At 34.6% G+C, this 22,743-nt stretch overlaps 1 protein-coding gene across 4 annotated transcripts in view; it reads right to left on the reverse strand.

Moving 5' to 3' along the window:
* Positions 1 to 22,743, reverse strand: part of MED23 (mediator complex subunit 23) — a 41,556-nt gene that overhangs the window by 12,746 nt on the left and 6,067 nt on the right. For 3 of the 4 annotated variants that reach the window (XR_008505404.2, XM_045865549.3, XM_064598112.1), the window contains 13 exons: positions 22,418 to 22,519; positions 21,674 to 21,743; positions 20,287 to 20,399; positions 18,685 to 18,780; positions 18,124 to 18,141; positions 12,870 to 13,070; positions 10,881 to 11,024; positions 8,886 to 9,031; positions 7,667 to 7,912; positions 5,293 to 5,435; positions 4,098 to 4,272; positions 3,245 to 3,408; positions 717 to 841 (listed from right to left, as the gene is read on the reverse strand). Coding sequence is in view for 3 of the 4 variants with exons in the window: in XM_045865549.3 (XP_045721505.1) it covers positions 717 to 841; positions 3,245 to 3,408; positions 4,098 to 4,272; positions 5,293 to 5,435; positions 7,667 to 7,912; positions 8,886 to 9,031; positions 10,881 to 11,024; positions 12,870 to 13,070; positions 18,124 to 18,141; positions 18,685 to 18,780; positions 20,287 to 20,399; positions 21,674 to 21,743; positions 22,418 to 22,519 (1,743 nt within the window). In the remaining variant the exon portion in view is untranslated. The remainder of the gene's footprint in view (positions 1 to 716; positions 842 to 3,244; positions 3,409 to 4,097; positions 4,273 to 5,292; positions 5,436 to 7,666; positions 7,913 to 8,885; positions 9,032 to 10,880; positions 11,025 to 12,869; positions 13,071 to 18,123; positions 18,142 to 18,684; positions 18,781 to 20,286; positions 20,400 to 21,673; positions 21,744 to 22,417; positions 22,520 to 22,743) is intronic. The other variant, XM_045865550.3, reaches the window with a different exon arrangement.

The following is a 22,743-nucleotide window of genomic DNA, read 5'->3' on the forward strand; positions in this document are numbered from 1 at the left end:
CCTTTTGGTTACATATTTTATTATCTCTATAAGGAAAATCCATTATACTATCTCAGACCATCAATCAGCATCACCTGGGACCTGTAAGAAATGTAGACTTGGACCCCATTCTAGACCTACTGAATTGGAAGCTCAGCAGTCTATCTGAACAAGCCCTCTAGGTAATTCTGATAAGTTTGCTCTAACCCTATTGGAAGTTCTAGAAAGCAGATGTTCATTATGCTTTTAAACTTTTCTCTGAAAAGTAGAGGACAGATGAGGTTTTCCTTTCTCCATATTATAAAAGCCAAGTTTATAGTCTTTCTGTGTGATTAAAAAAAATTCAGTCAAGTGTAACAATGTGTATTCTGTGAAGCTTTGTTAAGCTGTATTTCTCCCCATTTCAGTTCTAAGAGAGAGAAACCTTTTTTTCAGGTGATATGTTCATTCTCACAAGGTTCTAAGACTGTTAACTAATAAGACGAAACCAAAATTATATTTTTAGGAACATATCCAATCCTGGAGTATGACAGGGAACAACTCAAGAGACTTTGGAATAGCAAAAGATTTTTTAAAAAAAGAAATAAAAGTTAATTTCCTTTGGATATCACTAAAACAAGCTCTCTAGAATAATACTAAATGGGAAGAAATGAATTAACGGGAAAGAATGATTTCATATATATTAAATGGAAGAATGATTTTGTATACATTCAATATGTAATTCAAGACCAAATTACCTGTAGTGGGCCTGGAAAACAGCTAAGAGTGTGTGACGCCCAGTTATGAGGAGTAAAACTCATGATGGTCTGAAGTATGTCTTTACACCAAGTTCCCTGAATTGAATCAGAGCCTGTAAAAAAATCTAAACATAAACAAACAGATGTAATCCAGATATAAATGACCCACAATTCATAACTATCACAGAGAAAGTAACAATTATGTAAACCCATTGAATTTCACTGTAATACACTCACTGCTTAGCTAGTTATATTCAGTTTAAACCTATATTCTCTTAGTTTATAAATGATTTGAATTATTACATTAGTAAAATGAACATAATTTTTGAAAAGAAGACAAAAGACATTGCAATCTTTTTTTTTTTTATTTAAGTAAGCTCCACACCCAGCGTGGAGCCCAACATGGGACTTGAAATCATGACCCTAAGATTAAGACCTGAGCTGAGATCAAGAGTTGGACGCTTAATGGACTGAGACACCCAGGTGCTCCTGCAATCTTTTTTTTTTTTTTTAAGGTTACAGAGCACCAATGATCTAACAGTGATACAGGCCCACCACGATCGCTCATGTAGTTCACTCTGACAATGAGGTATCAGCACTTTATTGGGCCAAGGAAACAGAATTAAGAAAGTAGGTATCTTTTCTAGTGGTTGAAACAGCTATAAGACTTTAACTCTTTAAATCAAGAAGGTTAATTTATGTAAAATAAGATAGTTTACACAAATGTATTTGAGGTTGCTAAATTCAATAACTATTTCTTTAAAACAGCAGTTCTCAAAGTGTGGTCTGCAGATTCTGTGGGTCCCCAATATCCTTTTAAGGATTCGATGACATCAAAACTATTAAAATAATACTACTAAGATAATACTGATCTTTTCACTGTGTTGATATGTGCACTGATGCAGCAAAGGTATGGTAAGCAAAACTGCTGGCCCTCAGAACAATCAAACAGTGGCACCAGACTATACTAACAGCCATTGTAATCTTCACCACACTCTCAGGGCGGGTGGGGGGAGTAGAGGGGAAGTGCCAGTTTTACTCAAGACTATTCTTAAAGTAGTGAAAAGGACTATATCCTAGCCCTTAAGTACCTCTAATCTTATGTTGTGATAAAAATGGAAGTATGCATAAAGTGTCCTAGCTACACATCAAAGTACGATGGGTATCCTAAGTAAAAGTACTTGTGCAATTGTTTGAATATCGAGTTAAATTGCTTCTTGGCCTTTTGGCTAAGATCAAGTGTGGAATATCGAGTTAAATAAGCTCTTTTTTTTTTTTTTATGGAATTCCATTTTTACTTGAAAGAACATCTGACAGAAAACTACAGTTATTTGGACTTGGGCATTAAGCAGAAATTTTCTTGAAAATTAACAAAGGGAGCCTGTTACTTCAAGGAAAACAAATGACCACATCTTTTGCCAATGATAAAATCTGACTTTTCAAGTGAAAAATCAAAATTTTGGAAAACTTGTATCCACTACTATAAGCCTGATAGTTTTCTAAAACTTAACAATTTTCCTAATGAAATTTGCAGTGATACTAACAAATGTAATTTTATGATACTGTATAATGAAGTGTGCCAACATTTTAAGATCTACATAACTCAATGAACCAAAGCTTTCCAAAAACGAATTCATAGTTATAAAATATACATGAATTAAAAAAATCCATTAGGTGTGCAAAACAGACCAAAGGATTATAATGTAATAGAGTACAAAAAGTTAACTGATAGAACTTCGATTCTACAGTGCAACTAAGTTTAAGAAACCATTACTTGTCCAATTTTGTGTGACATCAAAGAATATTGACAATTACCGGAAAAGGCCATTAAAGTACTCCTCCCTTTCCAACCTCATACCTGTGTGGGGCCATATTTTTTTTCAGTTCTAAAATAACATATTGCAATAAATGAAATGTAGAAGTAAATATAAGATCCAGCAAAGCTTCTTTTACATCAGATATTAAAGAGAGATGCAAAAAATGTGAAACAGTGGTGCCTTTTCTCACTAAAGTTTTGTTCTAGAGAATATATAGTTTATTTTTCACAAAAAAATATGCCATTTATGTTAATATGTAACAAGTTCATTATTTTTAAGTGAATTAAAAAATATTAAAAAAGCATCCAACTAATAATACAGTGCATATTAACTAAATTGAATTTAAATAAAAAAATTTTTAAAAAGCATGTATCTTAATATCTAATAAAGTAAATATTGATATAACCCATATAAATGAAAATCTTTGGGAATTTCTTTTTTTAAGAGTGTAAAGTGGTCCTGAGACCAAAAATCTCAAGAACCACTACTTAAAAATGATGTAAAATGGTTGAAAACTGAAGCTCAACTCAGTTAAAATGATAGTACATAGAAGAACCTCCATTAATGATTAAAGGTATTAAACAACTATTTTTTTTTTTAAACAAATGAAATGGATCTTTTCAGTATGTTATCCCCTTAATAATCAGTAGGAACACTGCATGCTCTAATTCATCTGTTTTTGTTGGTGATAATCACCATATTCACTGTTACCTGTTACGTGAGTTGCTCTAGCTAAGGTCAATATCAAGGCTCGGTTCAGCTCTTCAGATTCTGCGGATAGCACCGTTTTGGGATCACTCAGGAAGCGTGTGAACTGTGGCTGTACCTCTGAGCTCCCTAATGCTGTTATAAGCCTAAGTGCAGTGCTCTCAACACTGAAAGGTGGGAGAACAAAAAGAAATGAAAAAATTAAGTTGCATATAAAATTTTAGAATTTTAGAATTAAACCTAATTCTAGGTTAATTAAAATGGAAAAAAACATGCAAACTATGAATTCCTCTTCTTTGATTAAAAAAACACCCTCCTCCTTTACGTGAAAATGAGCTTTAATTTGTTTTAAAAACCTGAGGTGCCAAAAAAAAAACAAAAACAAAACACCGAGGTGCCAAATTTTATAGCAAAACCGACATTATTTACACATTTGAAAAAGATAGCTTGTAGCTTATAGGACTAAACAATTTCACCTGGATATACAGCATTTCAAAAATTATATTTTTCAATCAAATATATTTTCACTTAGAGCAAAATCAAAGTGACATGATAATATAACCTTAATCTGAAGTGTATTTAAATCCAATATTCTTAAGGGCTAAATTAGAACATTTTGTCAAAAGCCTTGGAAGTACTTATTCTCAGGCCAAAGAGCACTAGGTGAGGATTGAACTACCTTAATAACTTCTTATTTAAAAAGCTGTCCTCTACTTCTTCTGTACTGGAAATAAAAGACTCTAGAAGCAGAGGAGATTTATGACATATGAATACAAATACTATAAAGGATTAAGTTCCCCATGTTCAACAAAGTTTCTAAGAAATCTTAAGGAAAGACCGTCATCCAAGAGCTCACCAGAGATGGAGCTGGTTCTGGTTGGTTTGTGCAACTGCGGCTAGAGTATGAAGATGGCTCAGGAGCTGCACTCTATAATGAGGCTGGATGTGGTGCATCCGGTAGCTGAACATCTCAAGAAGTGTGTGTAAGATCCCCCATGCATGGGACTTGAAAACAGTTGGTAAAAGTTGACCTTGAGGAATAAGACAATTTAAGGTACCAATTATAAAAGCTATGAATTAAAAGTACTGAAGAAAAGTCACATGGAGTAAAATCTACATAAAGATTTGATCATGAACACACACACACACACACGCAGACTCTTTCCAAATTTTCTCCATTAATTTCTCCTTTAATGGTAAGGAAAAAAAATCTGTATCTTAATTAGAATACCAAGTCTGCTTTTTTTTTTTTTGGCTGGAATATGACAAATGATACTCAAGTTCATCTGAAAAAAATGAGACAACATATGAAAAAAAAATTACCCTTCCTCACTTCAGTTGTCTTTTATTTTTTTTATTTTCTTTTACTTTTATAACGTAATGTTCCCAGTCTTTTGAAGTATAAGGATCATTTTTTAATATACAAATTGCATGACACCCACTCTTATTCCTTCCTCTCTCCCAAAAAGGCTGTATTCAACCCTCAATTATCTGGGAAGAAGAGTAATTATGGTTCAAATAAAAAGTATGCTGTATTAGTAAAAAGTTGTAATTACCATGAATCAGAAAAACACTTCTATATTAGAAAGTATCTATTACTTAGAACTGCTAACAACTAAGAGATCTATAAGCCATCTCCTGAAATGCAGGAAAACTCCTTCCCTATTGCCAGTCAGACTTAGCCCCAGGGGCAAACCAGCAAAAGAAGCACATGGGACCACACATTCCTGCATGAGAATAGGTACCATGTCTGTCTAGCTCACTGCATCCCAAACACTTAACACAACACCTCTTTCTTATCATAACTTTAAAGTACAACTCACTCTCCTCACTCTCACACTCTTATCCCTCTTTTTTGATTGATTTTTCTCCTTAAGACTTATCATCTGACATAGTCCATACTTTATTTCTTTGTCTGTCCCCCTCATTAGCAGGTAATCTCTATGATGGAAGTGACATCTGCATACTATTGCATCCCCGGCACCTAAAAGAATACCTATTGAATTAATGAATGGGTTAATGGTTATAAACACCAGAAAGTTCTGTCTTACTGATAAATCCTTTGATGCCCAAGGACTCTATTTCCATATAGACCAATAAACGACTGTAAGTTTCCACTAGGGCTGGAGCCAAGGCCACACTGGATTTTGCATGAGCAAGTTTTATCACTCTGGTAGCAATGCTATGGATAAGGCTGAGGAAAAACAAAAGAAAAGAAAAAGCCTTATTTTTGACATAGATAAGCAGTTACTCTACTTATAGGGAACTTGGTATAAATCTAAACTTAGGGGCGCCTGGGTGGCTCAGTCTGTTAAGCATCTGCCTTCAGCTCAGGTCATGATCCCAGGGTCCTGGGATCGAGTCCGCATCCGGCTCCTTGCTCAGTGAGGAGCCTGCTTCTCCCTCTGCCTGCCATTCCCCTTGCTTGTGTACTCACTCTCACATTCTCTATCTCTCGTTCTGACAAATAAATAAATAAAATCTTCAGAAAAAAAAAATCTAAACTTAAATACATGAATGCATGAGCTCCATTTTAATCATTTAAGTTGTACAGGACACTTGGTAGTGATGCACTGTACAACCTGAGACTAATTCTGGTTTCCATGATGCTTTCAATGCACATCAGGATCCCTCTGCACATGGAAAAGCAAAATTTGGGTATGACTCATAAAAACACACTTGAATTAAAAAAAAAAAAAAGACTAAAACACACAAAAACCAAAAACAAACCCCAAAATAATTTAAACAAAAAGAGCATGTATGGTTTTAGTCTGTTTTTCTTTTTCAAATATGTAACAAACTATTTCAGAAATTAAATGACTTTTATTACAGAATTACTTAAAAAAATCACTGCTAAGATCCAAATGTTGGGTTCTAACACGGTTTTCCTCAACTCTGTCACACAAGCAGGTAAAGCACATATATAATGCTATGACAATGTTTACCATTAGAAAAAGAGCATGGCTCTTCTAGAACTGATGTCCCACGGATACATTCTCCTTTACCTACATAGTGTCTGAACTTTGAGCCAATACTTAAGAGCTAAAAGACTAGAAATGAAAATCTGGATTTCTAGCCCTTCTCAAAAAAATTTAGAAGATCTAGCTATACTAGTCTACATTCTTACATTATAGAAATTAGCTAAAATGGCAGCACCATGAGGTAAGTCCTGCATGCTTCAGTCAGCCTCAATCCCTTCTAGATACACATACTTGCATGTGCATGAACACCTGGCACTCTTTCACTCAGCACCATGTGGCACTCACTCACATTGTCAGCTTGGCTCTGAGGGGTACCTGAGGTTCTAGAATCACAACCAACAGAGCCATTCCTGTCTTTTTAGAAACTATGCAAATGTCAATTCTAAAAGCATCCCTATTTATTATCAATATAGTACAGGCATTATAATTTTCATATCCCTGGACTCAGCAATTCTACCTTCAGCAAATTATTTAATCAAAATGTATTATAGGTAGGTGCAAATACAGCCTTAAAAGCAGTTTTCATAGCCATCATTATAATACTAAGACACTGTGAATAATTCATGTCCAACAATGTGGAACTGACTAAATAAACATATATAGCCACACAAAAGACTTCTTTATAGAAATTAAAACAGATGTTTTTAAAAAAACACTAGACTGAAAGAGGTGTTTGTTCGATTATTATGGGGAAAAGGTGGTTATAAAAGAGTATTGCAGGGTGTCTGAGTGGCTCAGTTGATTAAGCGTCCACCTTCTGCTCAGGTCCTGATCTCAGGGTCCTGGGATCAAATCCCTCATCTGGCTCCCTGCTCAGAGGGGAGTCTACTTCTCCCTCTCTCTCTGCCCCTCCTCCCGCTGATCTCTCTCTCTTTCCCCAACTCTCTCTCAAATAAATAAAATCTTAAAAAAAAACAAAACTATTGCAGTAAGAATCCATTTTGTTAAAAGAAAAATCCCAACCCATAAATGCATATATTTATACACAGAAAAAAAGACTCAGAACATACACCAAAAAATTTTACAGTGTTTATTTCTCAATATTTTCTTGAGGTTTATTTGTACACTCTAGAATTCCTATAATACCACTTTTGGGATGCCTGGGTGGCTCAGTCGGTTAAATGTCTGCCTTCAGCTCAGGTCACAATCCCGGGGTCCTGGGATCGAGCCCCATATTGGGCTCCTTGCTCAGTGGGGAGTCTGCTTCTCCCTCTGCCTGCCGCTCCCTCTGCCCCTCCCCCTGCTCGTGCGTGCGCACGTGCTCTCTCTCAAATAAATAAAACCTTAAAAAAATAAGTAAATATCATTTTTGTAATAAAATAAACCTAATCATTTCAAAAAAAATGTACCTAACCATAGAACACATACATAATCATGAAATAAAGCCTATACTACACTGATATCAATTTCCTGACACAGGAGCAAATAAATAAAAAGAACATACCTCATTTTGGCATGAACTGTCAGTGAATCCAGGAGGTTCATGGGTAAGGGAGTAATAGATGCTGAAGCCAAGCAGCTCGTTCCAGGAAGAGGTACTCTCATAATTCCATTTCCATAAATAGTTTCTACCAGAGCTCCCATGGGTAATGTAAAACATTCTGAATTTGTAGAGTATGCATTACACAGCAGAGCAATCTTATAGTCATTCATTTGTAAACTCTTATTTCTAAGACTCTGCTGTAGGAACCTAAAATTTCAAGTACCATTAAACAGTAAACAATGCAAATAATTTCCAGAATGTTAACTCTGTGCTTTAAAAAACATTTAATTTCATGAAATGATTTACTAATACTATCTTTATTCCTACAGATGTGACAGTTTCTGCCCAAAATGTAGAGTGGAAACATAGAAAAGTTTGAGTAGCCTTTCAAAAAGAACTTAAGTAATCACAAGTTATCAATTAATGGATATTTGTTAAGTATTACTATACACACAGCACTAGGATTCAGATAATGAAGAGATAACTCAAGAATTCATGAACTTTGTTTCTATTTATTATCTATCTGGTTAAACACAACAATGTGGCTTCATTATAGATGTCACTGTGAAAAGATGATTAAGGAATGTCTCATAAAGGGAAAGCCAAATGAAATGTGAAGTCCACCTACCCTACAGTCTCCTATGAAGAGATTTGGCAGTCCTTGTCAGAAGTTCTAGGTGGGAATTTCAGGTGTTCCTAACACCCCATCTAAAGCCAAGTCTATATCTAACAAGGCAATCTTCTCTGAGTAATCACAGCTCTGGAAACGGTGTAAGGGAGCACACCAGCCAGAGCAGCTCAAATAATCCTGGCTGCCCAGAGAGTGAAGACATCTGTCAGATCACTCTCAACTCCTGAGTACTTAAGAAATTTTGAAACATTTTCACATGCTTTTGGAAAATAAGAACTTTAATTAAGGTAAAACATGTAAAAGCAAAAATTAGACCTGGAAATTAAATAAATATATATATATCTGCAAACACATAAAAATTTTCTAGTTGTTCTCTGATACAGGTATTGGTCAGTTTTTCTTGGCAGGCCATTACACATTAAATATTCACCTTTACCCCCAGTGGGTGTGGGGAGATTTCCATACTTCATACAAATACTGAGACCAAGAGTAGCCTACAATACACTACTTATTAATTAAAAAAATTAACTTAACCTACAAATTACTTACTCATGGTGAAGCTTTAGGGAATGAGGTATTGGAATCTGTAGCTTGGAGTTGTCATTTTGGGCTTTTCTATTGAGATGAATCCAAATGCAAGTCATTGCAAAGGCATGAGTTGACTGGGGTTTGTTAATATCGGGAACTGGGATATACTGGAAAGTAACAATATGCACATTATAGGAAAGAGAATTAACTAATTATATGTATTCTAATAAATACGTATTCTAAATAATTCATTATTGATATACCTCTTTTTAAAATATCCTTTAACTTCAATTGTTCTTTGACTATTCAATAATACAAATCAGAAGATCTAACAGCTATAAAATAATGAAACTATTACAAGATTGTTTTTCCTTGCCAAGAAATTAACAGAAATTCACAGACACTTAGTTGAGTTTTTCCTACTGTCACGAGGCATTCACAATCATTTAAAATTATATTCTTAAAAAAAAACACATTATGAAATTTTACTGAATGTGATGAATATGCTGAAAACACAGAATTTCTAAGTCACATATACACTTTTCAAGAACATCCAACAATTAAGAAATATACAATCTAAATAAGTACTAATAAAAAAATAAGTACTAATAATATACATCATCATACATATACATATATTATATACTGATGGGGGAAATGACATGGATGTCTGGAATTTGCTTTAAAATTGTCTAGTGTTAACAAAAAAGATGAGTAGAAAGATGAAGCAAGGATATTTCTTAAAACTACAATGAGATATCCCCTCACATCTATCAGAATGGCTAAACTCAAAAACACAAGAAACAAGTGTCGGCAAGGATGTGGAGAAAAAGGAACACTCTTGCACTGTTGGTGGGAATGTAATCTGGTGCAGCCACTATGGAAAACAGTATGGAGGTTCCTCAGAAAGTTAAAAATAGAACTACCCTATGATCCAGTAATCGAATGCACTACTGGGTATTAAAATACAAAAACACAAATTCAAAGGGACACATGCACCCCTATGCTTATTGCAGCATTATCTACAATAGCCAAATTATGGAAACAGCTCATGTCCATCAAGAGATGAATGAATAAGATATGGTGTGTGTATATATATATATACACGATGGAAAATAACTCAGTCATAAAAAATAATGAAATCTTGCCATTTACAACAACATGGATAGAGCTAGAGAGTATAATGTTTAGCAAAGTAAATCAGTCAGAGAAAGACAAATAACATATGATATCACTCCTGTGTGGAATTTAAGAAACAAAACAACTGAGCAAAGAAAAAAAAAAAATGAGAGAGAAACAAACCAAGAAATACTCTTACCTACAAAGAACAAATAGGTGGTTACCAGGGGGGAGGTGGGTGAGGAGATGGGTGAAAGAGGTGATGGGGATTAAAGAGTACACTTATCAAGATGAGCACTGAGTAATGCATAGAATTGTTGAATCATTGCATTATACACCTGAAACTAATAAAAAACTTAAAAAAATATTTCTTGGTGATGAGTACATAGGAGTTTATTTTTCTATTCACTCTACCTTTTTTGTGCATTTAAAAATTTCCATAACAAAATGTATTTTTAAAAATGGCAATCATCAATATAGACCATATTTTACTCAAATACTCATATAATGAAATGGGGAACACACTCAATTGGCAAACAAACAAAAGATATTAACAGATACTAATGTTATTTGGTCAGTCAATGACATGTATAGATTAAAACAGCTTAATGCTTTTATGTAAACCTATTTAGAATGCAGAGAAAGAGCTTGCTATACAAGATGTTCAATTGTAATTTAAGATAAACCAGAAATAATCTAGTTCAATTTCTTCACTTCACATATGAGTAAACTAATGTCAAGAGGGACGGATGTCCTTCCCAATTATGGTTAGTCACAGAATTGGGAAAGAACTCAGGTTTTCAGCTTCCAAATCCAGTGATCTTTCCACAAAATCACACTAAACATAAATTAGACATAATCCATTCAACACACTGTTAACTATTTTATAAAACTTACTTCTTTTTCTGGGTATAGAAGGTCAAAGAGCTTCATGACAGGGAGAAAATCAGCTAGTGCATTTTTCTGAATACTTCCAGAAATGAATTGCAGGAGAACCCACATTAGATGATCTCTGCCTTTAATCAGTCCTCGCCCTGCTAACTGTAAAAGATGTTTAAATACACATCTACACAGCTGGTTAAAGAGATGGATATAGTAAAGTTTAAAGAAAAACAAAATAAAACAAAAAACCAGGAGAAACCCTGTTCTCCAAAAGTTAGCATCTAACTTCGGCATTTACAAAGTACTTAGTCTCAACTCAAGACACACCAAGCAAAGCCTTTTAAATTATTTTAATGTTCTATGTATGTTTCCTCCGTGACCCACAAAATAGCTATGCATATCAAAAGTCAAATGTTTTAGAACATAACTAGGTTGCCTATGTATGCAAGAGAATCAAGTTTAATATGATATCATGACTTAAAATATCTCATCACAACACAAGGAATACTTCATGATACCAAAAGGATTTTTTTTTTTTTTTTTTTTTTTTTTTAGTTTAAAATCTTCAAGGGGCGCCTGGGTGGCTCAGTCAGTTAAGTGTCTGCTTTCAGCTCAGGTCATGATCCCAGGGTCCTGGGATCAAGCCCCATGTCAGGCTCCCTGCTCAGCGGGAAGCCTGCTTCTCCCTCTCCCACTCCCCCTGCTTGTGTTCCCTCTCTTGCTGTGTCTCTCTGTCAAATAAATAAAAAATAATATCTTAAAAAAATAAATAAATAAATAAAATAAAATCTTCAAGAAGTTGTTATCAAAACACACTTCTGGTTTCCTGCAAATTATAACAGAAATCAATGGTGGTAAGGGTGGCAGTGGGGGTCACTGGTGGTTGGAAGGATTTTAACAATGCTTACAAAAAAGTTTCCCCCAAATAATCCATGTTGTAGAGCTATTACAGATACAACAACACTTATTTCCATTCAAATGTGACTAAAATCTTATGATAAAACCGACTCTTCCAAAAACATACTCTTCCACTTATAGTCCCTATTTTGGATTCATTGTCCCACTTTTTCATTCACTGCCAAAATAGAAACCAGTGAGTGATCCTAGACTCCTGTTATTCCCTGTTACCTATCCATGGCCAAGTCCTATTCTCAGCATACCTGTCTCAGTATACCTGGTCTTGGGTTCCTCTGTTCTGGTTTGGGCCGTCAGCATCTCCCACCCAGATCATTGCAAAGGCTCCCTTACCAATTTCCTTGCCTCTGATTTTGGCCCCTTCCATCTCTTTATGTCACCGTCTTCCTACATGTGGCAATTAGCAGTAATTTTTCCCACTTGTATATGATGATGTCATTCCCCTCCTCATTTGCCTCCCAAAGAGGATCTAAATGCCTTAGAACAAACATTTGGCCATATAAAGTTTTCCATGTCTGGTCTTGTCTTCTTGCCTTCCTGATCTCACCAACATGTTCCTGTTCATATTTTTCTTTCCAGTTCTCACACATATTTATCCTTTTCCAAATGATCATGTTATTGCAATGGAAACACTTTCTTATCTTTTCCTCTTGGCAAATTTCTACTTGTCCTTCAAGTGCTAGCTTCAAGATCTCCTTGATAAAGCCATTCCTGATGTCTTGAATAGGAACTGTTCTCCTTCATACCTACTGCAGGAAAACACGCTTCCATTATGTGAACTATTAAATTGTAATCACATTGTTTACTCCTGTATCTTCCCAATAGTAAGGAGCTCCTTGAGGGTACCCCACTGCCTTCTCATTTTGTATCCCCTGGTCCTTGCACTCTGAATATGTGGAATGAATGACTGAATCCAATATTTACAGTGATAAGAAAGTGTAAAGTTTAGAAACCATAAAAGCACCGCACAAAACAGAAATTAGGGCTAAGAACTTCTGTCATTGTTGAAATCACAAGGCAATGTCCATACCAGTCTAAAACATACTAATCAACAGGTGAAGTGGCTCTGATGAAAGATTTAGCACTTACCTTCTGATGAAGAGAAAGGACCATGTGTGGAAAACTTGCAAACTGGAAAAGCACAAAGAAAATGAGCTGACTTGAGAGATGCTGCCACAGGAGTTGGCTTGTTCCGCCATCGTCAAACTTCTCCTCAGTCTCGGACCGCTCCATGGCATAAACCACCAGATCCACCAACTGGTCCTCCAGCACAGGGCAGCGCTGTTTGTGCTGTAGGGCAGAGATTAGATACAGTATTCCAAAAACCTCCCGGCTAGTTTTAGAAGTTACTGGTTAATGGGCATTAATTGTAACAAGAGGCTGAGAAGCATGGAATGAAGTTGAACTTAGAAAGTTAAGGTTAGATTTAGTCTATTAAAGCTGCATCATGTTACATTATCATAGAGGATGAGTTCCATAAAAAAATTACTTTTCAGATTTCATGGAAAACAGACTAAGTCTTATTAACTTCTGGCTTTCACTACACACGTCATTGTTTCAATTTGACAAGGGGCACTGCACAGTAGAAAATTTTGTTATTTATCCTTTGAAAAAAAGATAATTTAAAAAGCATATGAAATGAGGATAGCAGTATTAATTTTGCATTCTAACTCAAAATATAAAAACCCTGAATCTCCAAGAATCAAATATTGTGATGAGAGCAAACAAAGCAGAGAGAATCTATGTATTTTAAAGCAACCACCACAAGTTTATACTAACTTTACATACAGAGGTATATCTAAATAGCTGCCAGATTACTCAGTATCTGTTTTTCAATGTGTGTTATTGATCCTGATACTGAAATGGAAACTTCCTCTACAAAAACACTGATCTCAAAGTTAATCTCTGCTCTTCCTTCTTAGAAGCCAAACATAATGCAGCTTTAATTTTAAATTAGACTATTTTAAAATCTAAAACAAGAATTGAATTTAAACACTAAAAATGAAAATGCAACTTCCCTTTCTAGAGGCAAAAAGATTTATGCTTTTAAAAGTGATTTAAAAAAATATACTTTTACCAAAAGAAATATGTTAAGCCATATTTTAAGCCATTTTCATATTTCTTTTATAAAATATGTTATATGACTTAATGGCCAGGCAGTTGGAAGCCTTTCTAGTGAATACAATTACTAATACAGATGCTTTCCCTCTAAACTTTAGACATGATTATTAGTCTTTTGCCATGAAAAAGGGATATGATTTCTTTAAATTTAGGGAAAAAATGCAAAATGGGGACAGATTTGGAAAAAAACAAAACATAATGAGTAGCATCCCCTCTTTTGCATGCTCTTTGCCAGCTCCAAACTTGTAAAGCTCCAATATAGCTGCACTTTCTTAAAGCATGCAAATAAAACAAACATCTATCCAAAACAGTAAGCATCAATGGTTGTTTCATAGTTTTTCCAAAACACAATGCCATGATCACAGTTCAACCACATTACAGGTTTACAAATAGCAATAGTAACACCACCAGTTGAGACTACAGTACTTTCCCTCCAAATGTAATTATCATTATGAAGCAGAGCAAAGTGCAACAGACAACACTACAAACTATTTCTTAAATCAGCATGCAAAACTACTGTGTACAGGGCTTGAAATTCACTAGTTCTGCCAACCACCAACAACCTAAGAAATGTGTCAGACAACACAAATTTAGAGTGAAATCATTCAAAGTATACAAGAGTCAGAAAAATTTGTGAAAAGAAGTAAAGCCAGGATTTCCAGTAGGAATTTTTCATTAGTGATGGGAATTTGCTTCTAGTTTGGAAACTAACCAATTTGTCATCTATTCCTCCATCCACGATGGTCTTCCATTAGTCCACTTCAGGAAAAAAGAACTAAATAAAATTGGTTTTTAGCACCTGAGTCATTTTGGAATTTCCCTTTTTAGTATTAGCTATTTATTTTTTAAAAAACTAGATTTTTACCTACATATCTTTAACTGTGTTGTAATGGTCATATAGTTAATGATTTAAAGAGGAAAACCAAAAATATTAAGATTTTGACAAAGTAAGAACTGGGAAATTTACAGTTAAAGCTGATGATCTTTCAATACATACCACGACTCAAATTACCTCTAAATTTTCTGTTAAGAATTACATTAGTCTGGAACCCCTATGGTATCCAATGCCCTGGTGTCTGAGTGTGGCAGAACATCTATCAGGATTAACTCCATGTTTCCCCGGTGTTTTGGTTAAAGCCAAGGATATTTCTCAAACTGATTTTGGGGATAGCTTAGTTCCTTTGTTTATTTGCCAATTTTATTAATATCAAAAAAAAGAAAGAAAAAGAAAAAGAAAAGAAAGAAAAAAACCCCGCTGAAATAGAAAATGATGTGTTAATTACTTGAGAATAAGTTTAACTTTAGTTTTCATTACTAAAAAATAAGTACATTAAAATTAATATTCTCCACCATGTAGATTATTTTACAAAGTGGAATAAATGTAAATTTGTAAAGCAGTTTAATAATTTGATAAAGATTAATTATCAATCATGAGGCTATGGTAATTTGGTAAGCCACTGGATGCTTTGTCTATGGCTATTTACAATGTGCTTTTGTAAATTTAAGTCTTCAAGATATAGGCATGTAAGTCAAATTAGCTATATGCATATTTAGTTAAAACCTGTTTAAACAGTAAGAATCTAAGTTCAATATTTTAACAACTTGATTTCTGTATAGTAGCTCAAACTGCACTGGAAACTTATTTAATTTTCAGCTTTGGTAAAAGCTGAAAATGAGGCACAAGGCATTAATAGAAACACTAGCATTAACCTCTACTCATGCCCCTGATTCTTTCCCACCACTATTTCAAATGGCAAATGGTAATGCTTTTCACTCTAAATAACCATATCCTATATTAAGTGGCCCCCGACAATTTTGATGTAACAGTTCTGGTACTGCTTTTGTTGTAAAATTTTGACATATTGTAGTGAGGTGGACTTAATTTCAAATCATTATTTCAGTGCTAGAAATCAATTTTAGAGCAATACCTATTCAGGACAAGTTGGGAAGAGAAATCCCTTTGTATGCCATTTATCATATTCTCTGCCAATCAGAATTGGAGCCCTATGCCAGTTAATACCACTTTCAATGGTGCCTTTCAAAGATAACTGAGTGATTAGTCTAGTACCTCAATGTCTCAGGGTAGCCAGAATTTACACACCACCACAAAAAAGCTTGAGGAGTGTATCTGTTTTGTAATGTTCTTATTCAGCAGAAAGAACACAAAGTTGTGTAAACACACAAAACAGGATTCTTCCACTGTGAACCCTCCACTTTGCTGGTCACAACTGGGCTATTTATGACCTTCTGAATGTGACCGACTTTAGGATAATATATAGCCCAATTCCTACTGGAAAATGCAATATGGATAGCTCTTAAAAGGTTTCAAGCTTTAAGTAAATTATTGCATTGCTAGAGAAAGGATAAGAAAGTATAGTGCAGGATATAGTTCTGTAATGATAAAAGATGTAGTAAGATCACTTGTTTATTTTTAATCATATGTTTATACTTTGTATTCTCATTTTCTACTCTACTTTCCAGGTGGTAAAAATAATATATCAAGTCAATTCAGCATATATCTTCCATCTACAGTCCATTCACTACAGAGTTTTCTACCAAAACAATTACTGATGAATTGTGAACTTTTGACAATGTTTACAGTGGGACCAATACTAATAATGTTCTGTCAGCATTTCCATTATAAACTTTATTTTTTATGGATTTATGTCTTAGTCATAAACTTTTTTTAGGTTGAAACTTGTTATTAAAATAATCAAATCAGAAATACTCTTCTATGAATTGTTTTGTCAACTTCTACTTTGAGAAGAGCTGCATACCAAGAGAAAAAAGCTAATGATAACTAAGGATATCTGGGGGAAGGTACTCGCAGCTCAAATGACCATGGGTACATTTATCCACCAAACTGTAAGAAAAATTGAGTCAAGTATGACTTTAAGTTCATTGCAAAAATTAATTTTAAAACAGAGCATGAAGCATTCTTTCAAAGTTGACTGAATACTTACCTCTAACTCAAGTGAAAGTTGATCAGAATTAATGACTTGGTATTTAAGATGTTAAATTGACAGGTTATATGAAGTAACTGTCAGACACTGTAGTGTGAAGCAGTTTCAGTTTCACATGTACATAGGCTTGTCCAAACAAGGAAAATTGGTAAATTTTTCAGAAGAAAAAACTTAAAATAATAAAAGAGATACTGCTACTAGGGTGAGGTTTGGCATGCAAAGTTTCAACACTGAGCAAGTTTTATGGCCAAGCTATATGTCCTTAAAAATAGGGCTTTATAAATGGAAGCACTGGCACAACCTTCACTATAGTATTGCAAACAGTAACGCTATTTTATATAACCTAGACAAGAACGTCTTTTTAAAATAAAAAAGCTGGTCTATTTTAATATGTTGGGCTCAAAAATTTTTTAACAAAAATAATTGGAACCACTATTTTGTTTAAAATCTCAAAGGTGAAAAGTCCTGGAACAGACTTGGGACTGTATAAGAGTTTGGTTTATAAAGTTTGGCCACAGTGTTTTTCTCCTACTACAGGTGAGCTTCAGTTGCAAGGAGCCCACTCTAGGAGGAGGACACTTCTGGCAAAGACTGACAAAGAAGGGTGTTTGTCAAGCAGGTGTGGGGTCACCTAAGAGTGTGACATTTCTTAGTCAATCCCCATGTTTCCAAAAAAACCTTCCCTGTATAAAGTTTACCACTCCAACTTTTAAAATAACGTAACTCTATTAAAGTTTTTCCTCTTTTTTGTTTTGTTTTTAATTTGTTTTTGTTTTAAGGCAAAGCAACGTAAGTATTTTTATAGATGTTTTTTATTTATGTTTTAATAATCTGGAAAGATAAAGGCCACCATAAATCTTTCCATCTCTGAAAATTCCACAAGGCAAGCTTTGGCCTAAAGTATTAAAAAAAAAAAAAAAAAGTAAAATGGAGTGGGAAGGAAAAACAACCCATCAAAAAGTGACAGGCGTTATTGTGTGCCAGGTGTTGTCTCTTAAAAAAAAAAGAAAAAGGAAAAAAGAAAAAAGAAAAAAGAAAAAAATATATAAAAAAACAAACACCAAAAACCAAAACCAAAAACAATCCACCAAAAACAACTCTCATATCCCAAGAAGAAATTCATTTTAGTGGCCTTGGTCTCAGCATGGTCCTGCCAATTTCAAGCCCCGACCATACATGTATTCTCTAAATGGAATCAGTGGCTACAAAGCGGCCAGCGTATCGTTAGTCACAATACAACAGTAAGGTTGTGAACATACCTGAGCAATGTTCAAGGTCTAGAGCATTGGAGGATGGGCAGGACAAGACAGGACAGAACAAAAATAAAGGAAGAAAAAAAGAAAAGACAAAACAGTGACTATGAGGCCAGCCTCAAGGAACCCAGAGTCAGCACAAACCCTCCCACATGTTAAACCACCAAAAACAAACATATACCAAAAAGGGGGGGAAAAATCAGCAGTCAGGCCACGCTGAAGATACCAAGGGTTATAAAAATAGGCACCCAAACAACAAAAAAAATAAAAAATTATGGTTAAGACATGTGTAGGTTTCTCTGGCAAAAGGTATACTTGAGACTGGCCTTATAGAAAAAAAAGCAATGCAAAATAAACCAACTTTTAAAATATCTCCTTTTTAATTTAAACATTTTTAAAGCAATATATAAATAACAGGAACAATACACTGTTTAATAAACCATATATTAAAAAAAAATCACCAAATAGTTCTTAACTGTTTTGCTCAGTTAGCTCTAGCAAAGAAAAGAGAAAAGAATAGTGCAGATTCTATGCAGAATTTACTTGGTTTCCAGCATAGTACAGTACCTGCTTATTTAAACCTAGCATATTGCAGACCATATCCCTGGAATAAGGCTGCTCCAATACATATCTCAACAAAGCAGTCTGTGGTTCAAACAGATCCTTTAAAGAAAATAAAAAAAAATTATTGCTTCAAGATCAAAGTAAATGTTAATTCAAATTTGAAATTGGGATAAAAAAATCTGCTAAAGGCACTTGTTACCTTCACACAGTAGGCAGTATCTAGTGGGAAAAAATCATAGGATTTTAGTGCTTACAGTTAATCTGATCCCACCCCTCATTTGATAGGAGATATAACTGAGGTGAAGGGACTTGCCCAAGGTCATACAGAAGCTCAATTTAGAAAGACTTCAGTTACTGTCACAGGAGAGTCTTAAGCATCACTGTAAGGAAAGCATTTTCTGCTCAGAAATCTAACCAAAGAGGAATGGAGGTAGTTTCCAATCACTTTCATACAAGTGTAAACAAACACACTACTTCCAAATTTGGAGAGGAGAAATGACTTGATAGTACAGGGGTCAAAGTGTAGATTCTGAAATCAGATTGAGTTCAAATCCTCATTCTACCATTTCGTAAACATGGGGCCTTAGTCAAATTACTCAGTTTCATCATCTGTATAATGGAGATACTAAGATGATAGTTGAGAATAAGGGTTACTGCAAAAAAGTTCTTACAACAGTGGCTGGCATACAGTAAATACATAAAGAATTGATCTATTTTCAATATTACTGCTATCAAGATAACTGTAAATTCCATTTAGTTTACCACTTTTTCACATTCCTAAGTTTTGCTGACTAATATGCCAAGAGTCCAGGATTGCGACCTTAGTTTCACTATTTCCCTCTCCTCGCTTCTGGACTAGTTTCCTAATCATTCTGTACATCATTTTTAACGTGAAACATTTACATGAAAAATCTCTAGTCCAAAAAAAAAAAAAAAAAAATCTCTAGTCCTCCTCTTACCCTGCTCTGTAACCATTTCAACCCCCAAGATACTATAATGAATCTATCAAATTTCATTCTAGCTTTAGGTCTATATCTCATACTTCATTTTATTGATACTTGTAGATTTTTTTCTTTTGAGACCATTCTACTCCACTTTTGTCTTCTTCATCCCCCATTTAAAAATATCTAACACAGGTAGGGGCACCTGGCTGGGTCAGTCGGAAGAGCATGCGACTCTTGATCTCGAGGTCCTGAGTTCAAGCCCTATGCTGGGTGCAGAGATTACTTAAATAAATTTTTTAAAAACTTAAAAAAAAATAAAAATTAAAAATCTAACAAAGGAGAGCTCACTCTTCAAATTTTAAGAGAAGTGCAAATTCATTTTTGGTCCTCACTTTGCAAAGGAAGAATAAAAAGGTTTCCATTATAAAGATTCAATTTTCTTAATCTAAGTGCTTTGTTGGGGCCAACTGGAGCATAAACATCCAATATTACAAACCACAGGGTATACTTGGATACCAGAATCAAGTGATAAACCATAAACTATTTTTCATTAAATATATACTTCTTCAGTCTATGAAGAGACAATTTAGCATAACACATCATATAATCCAGGATGAAGACTGTTAGATGGACCAAAGTTCCATTATATTCATCAACATACCTTATCATATGGCAAAAGGCCTTTCAAAGGAAAACGAAGAGTTGCAGGATCCAATTTCCATGAATTACAAATGGCTCCCGAGTTATTTACAACTGGCAGAAGGCTGCAGCGGCCTGTATGTATTACAAAAAATGGTTTTAAAGTAAATGTGAACACAAATGCCTGGTCCTTCATTCACTCTATGAATATTTAATAAATATCTATTCTGAATCAGGCACTGATTTTAAAAAGGTTGTAATTAGATATAACTTTTAGGAATTTTCTTTGATTATTTTTAGTCCAGATGGTTGGAGACCAATTGTACAGGCCTTCCAAACCCCAAAATAATGGCATTTGTCCAAGTATATAGGATAAAGATCGGCAAACTATAATCCATGGGCCAGATGCAGCTTGCCACCTATTTCTGTAAAGTCTTATTGGGACACTGATGCTTTCCCACTACAATGGCAGAGTTGAATAGCTGCAACAGATTGTATAGCTCACAAAGCCTAAAATATTTATTGTATCACCATTCATAAAAAAAGTTTGCAGATCTCTAGTCTAGGGTCAACATGATTAACTTTATGCATGATGTTCCTAGAGGCCTTAGATGTAGCATATGACCATCAACTCATATATCCAACTGCCTAATGAATACTGTCACCTGGATGTCTCCCACGGACCTCAAGCTTAACAGATCTTAAATTGAACTCATCATCCTTCTCAAGCCTGCACCACTTCCAGAATTCATTAAATGATATCAATATCCACTCAGCTACAAAAGCTAGAAGTCTGAGAATTATCTGTCTAGCGTCTACTTGTTTTATCTTTGTATTTCCAATCTAGAATAGCACCCGACTCACAAGAAGTGTTCAAAATTTGGTCACTGACTAAATAATGGTCTATATACCCAGACAGTGCTGGGCACTGCACAAATTGCCAAATCACATGCTTGTTTTTAAAAGCAAATTCTGAGAATGAAAGAAAACATGAAAAAATGAAAAACAAAATAAATGAAGTACAGAGCAAAAGCGTGAATTGGAATGGGCTTAAAGAGCCTGAGTCTTGTGTACTATGGACACACAGGGATGGTCAATTGAGACTTCTAGTTGCCTGGAGATTCCATGGTGGTTTACTAGCTGTATTAAAAGTTCCCTCTAGTTACCAGGAAACATGTCTTCTAGAATGATTCTATCTGAAGCTTAGACCCAGTCCAGACAGTTGCTTTTCCCTCCCTATACTCTGCAAACAAAGTACGCGAAAACAAGTAAATGGCTATTATTAAGCTTCTACAGAATTACCAAAATGACAAACCACCAAGACATGTGTAAGATACCATCTGCCAATTCTGTTGAATAGTTCACTAAAAACCAGGTACTATTTAGTACATTTTAAATTATAATCCTACCACAAATGGAATTTATCCTTGCTGTGGGCCTGAAGGTATCCACAAAGTCTGATACCAGGTTTCCAAGTAACTAAAAACAAAACAAAAAACATATATAAGTATAAAAATAAAATCAAAATTGCTTTGAATATAACCATCATTTATGTAAAATGAGATAGTACGTAAAGATTTAATACAATACCTGGCATATAAAAATTACTCAAAAGTCAGTCCTCTTTCACTTCCTTTCAAACAATTACTTCCCAGTTCATCTGTCCCTGAATTAATAAGCCAAATCATACCACCAGGTCCTTTGATATTTCATGAAGCTGGCATATTTTCACACATGATATAGAAACTGTCTTGGGGTGCCTGGTGGCTCCATTGGTTAACTGTCCAACTCTTGATTTTGGCTCAGGTCACGATCTTGGTGTTGTGAGATCAAGCCCTGTGTCAGGCTCTGTGCTCAACAGGGAGTCAGTCTGCTTGAGATTCTCTCTCCCCCACTCCCTCTGCCTCCCCCACCCCAGGCGCGTTCTCTCTCTCTAATAAAGAAATAAATCTTAAAAAGAAAAAAAAAAGAAAAGAAACTGTCTCAACAGGATAGCAGAGAAATAAAAGAAATACATTATAATGATAAAAAAGTACATTTTATCTCAGGATAAAAGTGACCATTTTAAAAATAAGCACACAAAAATAAGATTAATATAACTATTTTTTATTAAAATTGCTCCCCCCCCAAAACTTGGAAAATATCAGATTTACCCAGTGTGGAAGTTTTCCTTCAGGATATAGTTTCCTAATCTCTGTGACTGCAAAGTAGGCTGGTAATAAACAGGCATTTCTTTCCAAGATATATGCTATAACCTAAGAAAAATAAAGGAGCAACGTTATTCTTCCTGGTTAGTTCCACAGAAAAGCCCTTTAAATGCAACAGTGGCAACAACAAAGATATTAAAAGCAAAGATATTACTTCATGGATTTATTGGGCTTAATCTGTAGCACAAAGAATTCATTTATATGTGAAGAATCTCTAAAAATGAAGATTAATGAACAATGAAATGGATGTCACTAAGTAACATTGCTTTAAA

This window comes from Mirounga angustirostris, unplaced genomic scaffold, assembly GCF_029215605.1.
Source record: "Mirounga angustirostris isolate CCGP_5_RB_7025 unplaced genomic scaffold, mMirAng1.0.hap1 SCAF_8, whole genome shotgun sequence".
Classification (NCBI taxonomy): Eukaryota; Metazoa; Chordata; class Mammalia; order Carnivora; family Phocidae; genus Mirounga; species Mirounga angustirostris.